We start from the raw sequence: 5,000 nt of genomic DNA, 5'->3' as shown, positions 1-5,000 counted from the left end.
GTGCTGCCACACAGCTCGGGTTCTGCTGGCTCTGCCGGGGGAACCGGCTTCTCGGAGGGGTTGATCTTTTTCCCTTCAGTGTGAGAAAACAGGACACTAAGTGGAGCTGTAGTGGTGTAGTGGTTAGCACTGCCACGTCAGAGCAGGGATACCTCGGTTTGAGTTTAGATATTTCTTTGTGGAACAGTTGGACCAGGGTTGGACCACTAATGGACCGGGATGAACTGGGGGTGTACTGGAGAGGAGAGCGGATGGACCAGGGACAGACTGTCGATGGATGTGGAGCAGAGGTGAGATGGGCCAGGTACAGACTGGGGCCGGACCATTTCCAGACTGGGTATGGACCTTGGATAGGCCGGGGACAGACCGAGGATGGACCAGAAGTGGCCTAGGAATGGATCACAGTTACACTGGATTGGACCAGGGTTGGAACCAGGATGGTCTAGCGATGGACCAGGGTTGAACTGGGGTTGGACTAGGATTGAAAAAGGGTGGGACCATGGTTGCACTAGGATTCGACTGGGGTTGAACCAGGGTTGGACAGGAGTCGACCATGATTACAGCCGGATTGAACCAGGGTTGGATAGGATTTGACCAGGATTGGACTGCGATTGGACCAGGATTGGACTGGGTTTGGACAAGGATTGGACCAGGATTGGACTGGGATTGGACTAGGATTGGATTAGGACTGCAATGGAATTGGACTGGGATTCGAATAGGATTGGATCAGGATTGGATGAGGATTGGATTGTGATTGGACTACGACTGGACCAGGATGGGACTGGGATTAGACTGAGATTGGACTGGGATTGAACCAGGATTGGACCAGGGTTGGACTGAGATTGGACCAGGGTTGGACTAGGACTGGGTTGGGATTGTACCAGCATTGGACTAGGGTTGGACCAGGATTGGACCGAGACTGGACTGGGATAGGACCAGGATTGGACCAGGGTTGACCTGTGTCCTGTCTGTCCTGCTGTCTCCACCATCAGCTCCAGGACTCTGTGACTGTTTCCAGAGGACCTGTAAATCCCCGGCTCCTGATGCTCCCTGGTCTTTTCTCGCTCGTGTTCGGACGACCCAAAATATACAGTTAGTTCTGAAAAAACAACCTTTTGAACACGATCAGATGTTGATCGATGCCACACACACACACACACACACACACACACACACACACACACACACACACACACACACACACACATTATTTTTTCAGCTGATCAGTAAGCTGCTGTCTGGATCGTGGTGGATTGAACAGCTCTGAGTTTAAAGTGCTTCATATTTAAATTTCACATGTTTGTACTGAAATGAAAACTGTTGTCCAAAGCAGGACAGCGGGGGTCAGGGGTCATTCTCCCTGCAGGGCTGAATCAAACAGAGGCTTAGATTCTCAAAAGGCAAACTTTCTTCTGTTTCATGCGCTAACTGCTGAAGCTAGCTTAGCTTCTCTCTGTTCGGTGCTGTCATTAATTATTTCAACACATTGTTTTTTTCAGTCATTAAGTAACTCGTACTGAATCCCAGTCTGATTAAAAAGACAGTTAAAATGAAACAAATCCATGTGATGAAAGGAGAAGCTCTTTTCTCCGTCTCCATGTGAAAGCTCGTCATGACGAAGAGGTGAAAGCTGCCTAATGACGGCGCCGTCAAAAGAAGCCTGTCTCCACCGCTTCGGTGTTTTCACCACATGCGATGAGTGTGTTGGCAGATTTATTGTACAAATCAAACTGGAAACATGGACAGACGCTGGGCAGACTGGTCCACGTCACGTCTTTCAGAGAAGTCCAGAGAGCTGCAGGATGCGCTGCTCGGTAAACTCGGCCCATTAATGAGTGGAAGTCCTGTGGCGAGGGGAGGACGGCTCCTGATTCAGGACGGGTCAGACCCCGTCTCCCGTCCAGGGCAAAGTGGACATACCTCGATCTGCACTCCTCTTGCTTGTCCTGAGTGTGGACGGCGGGGACGGAGGCAGCGTGTCGGGCTGTTCGGGGGAGCCGCTGTCCGGACGCTTCAGGTTCCGGAGCTCCTCCTGCTCCTCCAGTCCAGCCCTGAAGAAAGCCCTGCACCGCCACAACGCTGAGTTACTGCTGTCTGACTGTCCCAGAGACGCCCCGTCCTGTCCCGTCCCGTCATGTCCTGTCCTGTCATGTCCTGCCCCGTCCCGTCACGTCCCGTCTCGTCCTGTCCAGTCCAGTCCCGTCCCGTCCCGTCTCGTCCCGTCCCGTCCCGTCCCGTCCCGTCCCGTCCCGTCCCGTCCCGTCATGTCCTGTCCCGTCCCGTCCCGTCCCGTCTCGTCCCGTCCAGTCCTGTCCCGTCCCGTCATGTCCTGTCCTGTCCTGTCCTGTCCTGTCCCGTCCCGTAATGTCCTGTCCCGTCTCGTCCCATGCTGTCCTGTCCCATCCCATCCCGTCCTGTCCTGTCCTGTTCTGTCCCGTCCTCTCCTGACGTGAGGGACAGGAACACGGCGTGTCCTCGGGGAGCGCCGTCCTTCCTGCTGGTCACTGAACCATCACTCGGTATCATCCCAGAGGACAGCTTTCCCTGGGGGGAGTGTCTCGTCCTGTCCCCCAGGCCAGACACGCAGCGTCTGCATGATCTGATGTGACAACAGACTGGCTGACCTCTGAACGACCCCGGTACAAGGTCAACACAAGGTCAGCAATACACAAACCACCGGGACACTACACCGCACTCTGACTGTCTGTCTGAGAGACACTCTGCCGCGGCTGTCCTGCCCGTGGACGGACTGCGGTTCACCTGAGCTTGCGGTCCACGTCTGATTGGTCGCAGGGGTTTTGTCCCCGCAGCAAGTCGCTGAGCGGCCCGTTGATCCACTGGACGGCGGTCCTCACATGGTCAACCCTCCTCCTGTCCCCCGACGTCTCCTGACCGGCCACACAGCTGGACACAGCCGCTGAGGACATCCTCTGCAGACCAACACAAGGAGGACACATGAGGGGACGTCTGTATCGTCTTCCTCCTCATCCTCTCACGCCACCTCTTCCTCACGTCTCCTGCTGAGACAGATCAGACAGATCAGTCCCCACCTCGGTCCAGCTCACACCCGGCGCTAAGAAACTCTAAAGACTGAGAGAGCTGCCCTGGAGGCCCTGCCTGACCTCAACATGACCTCAACATGACCTCAACATGACCTCATCATGACCTCCCCCTGACCTCCCCCTGACCTCCATTCATGGTGTCACATCGCATTGATCCGCCTTCTGTCAAACTGTAAAGTGTCAAAGGTCACGGTGTGTTTTCTGTCTGTCTGCAGCTGCAGCTTCACACTCGTCTCTGTGAAGCAGGCGTCCTGCGGGTGGACACCGAGTCCGTCTCGTCCAGCCTGCTGCAGAGCGCTGTGAGGACAAACCCGTCCTACCTTCTCGTTGTTGCAGACGATGCAGGAGACGTGTGCCTGGACGGACAGCCGTCCCGCGGCGTCGAAGACCTCCGTCCCCCTCAGACGGCTGATCCTCGGGGGCGAGGACAGCTGCAGGAAGTGCTCCGCCTGCAGAGACACACAGCTCTGTTTTTACACTCAAGGACTGCTGTCCTCGTTCACCAAGGACACACACACACACACACACACACACACACACACACACACACACACACACACTGCGCTTCATTGAGGTCCTCCTGGCTCGTTACAGTTCAGGTGAGCATTCAGAGCAGTCAGGCAACTGCTTCACACAGAGGGAACAAGAAGCACCGAGACGAGAGGAACGAGACAGGAAGTGAGAGACTGAGACCAGAGGGACGGATGGAGAGACGGAGGGGAGGAGGGAAGGAGGGATGGAGGGATGAGGGATGGAGGGAAGGAGGGATGGAGGGAAGGAAGGATGGAGGGAAGGAGGGATGAGGGAAGGAGCTATCAAACAAAGAAAGGATGGAGGGACAAAGAGATGGACAGATGGAACGAAGGAGGGATGAGGCAGACACACCAACTGATAACAAGTTACATCACTAAGTATTGAAGTGAAGATTAATACTTGATACATCCCAGATCTGATCCCAGATCTGATCCCAGATCTGATCCCAGATCTGATCCCAGATCTGATCCCAGATCGATCCCAGATCTGATCCCAGATCTGATCCCAGATCTGATCCCAGCTCTGATCCCAGATCTGATCCCAGATCTGATCCCAGCTCTGATCCCAGATCGATCCCAGATCTGATCCCAGATCTGATCCCAGATCTGATCCCAGCTCTGATCCCAGCTCTGATCCCAGATCGATCCCAGATCTGATCCCAGATCTGATCCCAGCTCTGATCCCAGCTCTGATCCCAGCTCTGATCCCAGATCTGATCCCAGCTCTGATCCCAGCTCTGATCCCAGATCTGATCCCAGCTTGGATCCCAGATCTGATCCCAGATGATCCCAGATCTGATCCCAGCTCTGATCCCAGCGCTGATCCCAGATCTGATCCCAGATTATCCCAGATCTGATCCCAGCTCTGATCCTAGATCTGATCCCAGCTCTGATCCCAGCTCCTCGTACCAGGTATCCGTGCAGGTCTGCGGGCTGCAGCTGGAACATCTGGTCCAGGACGGTCTCCAGCAGCTCCGGGACTCTGTGGACCCGGTAGAACTCGGCGGCGGCGCTCCTCCTGCGGTGCAGGTCCAGCTGGTCGGCAGAGAGCCGGTTCGGGAGGTCCCGGTGGCTCATGGTTCCGGGTTCAGCTCCGTCCTGCTTCTGTTGTCTGTTACCATGGAGACGGTGCGTTCAGGAGCCGGCGGCAGTGCAGGAAATCAGAGCGGCGGCGGATGATCCTCCTCCTCCCTCTCAGAACTCCGCCACAGCGCGTCTTTAAACCTCCTCCCTCAGAACTACAGGGGAAGTTCTGATCTTTACATCAGAATATCGCTGCCTGAGATGTCAGACGCCTCTGGCGGAATTATTACTGTCTCTCTGAGTTGTGGCGGTTTTGAGACAGAATCTCAAAAAGCGGACATTTTTTCTGAAGATCCTTGTTTCTCTGAACGTTAAATAAAAT

The 5,000-nt window shown here is 55.1% G+C and overlaps 1 protein-coding gene across 1 annotated transcript in view; it reads right to left on the bottom strand.

Annotated features, from left to right (window-relative positions):
- eno4 (enolase 4) overlaps positions 1 to 4,672 on the bottom strand; it is a 10,084-nt gene extending 5,412 nt beyond the window's left edge. The window contains exons 1-5 of the mRNA XM_030107416.1: positions 4,505 to 4,672; positions 3,383 to 3,511; positions 2,761 to 2,930; positions 1,921 to 2,063; positions 1 to 73 (exon numbers count right to left, since the gene is read on the bottom strand). The exon at positions 1 to 73 is cut by the window's left edge and continues 97 nt beyond it. Of these exons, the coding sequence (XP_029963276.1) occupies positions 1 to 73; positions 1,921 to 2,063; positions 2,761 to 2,930; positions 3,383 to 3,511; positions 4,505 to 4,672 (683 nt within the window). The remainder of the gene's footprint in view (positions 74 to 1,920; positions 2,064 to 2,760; positions 2,931 to 3,382; positions 3,512 to 4,504) is intronic.
- Between the last annotated feature and the right edge of the window lie 328 nt (positions 4,673 to 5,000).

The sequence above is a fragment of the Salarias fasciatus genome, chromosome 13 (assembly GCF_902148845.1).
Source record: "Salarias fasciatus chromosome 13, fSalaFa1.1, whole genome shotgun sequence".
NCBI lineage: Eukaryota > Metazoa > Chordata > Actinopteri > Blenniiformes > Blenniidae > Salarias > Salarias fasciatus.
The sequence above is the reverse complement of the archived record's forward strand: the minus strand, read 5'-3'. Positions and strand labels throughout refer to the sequence as shown.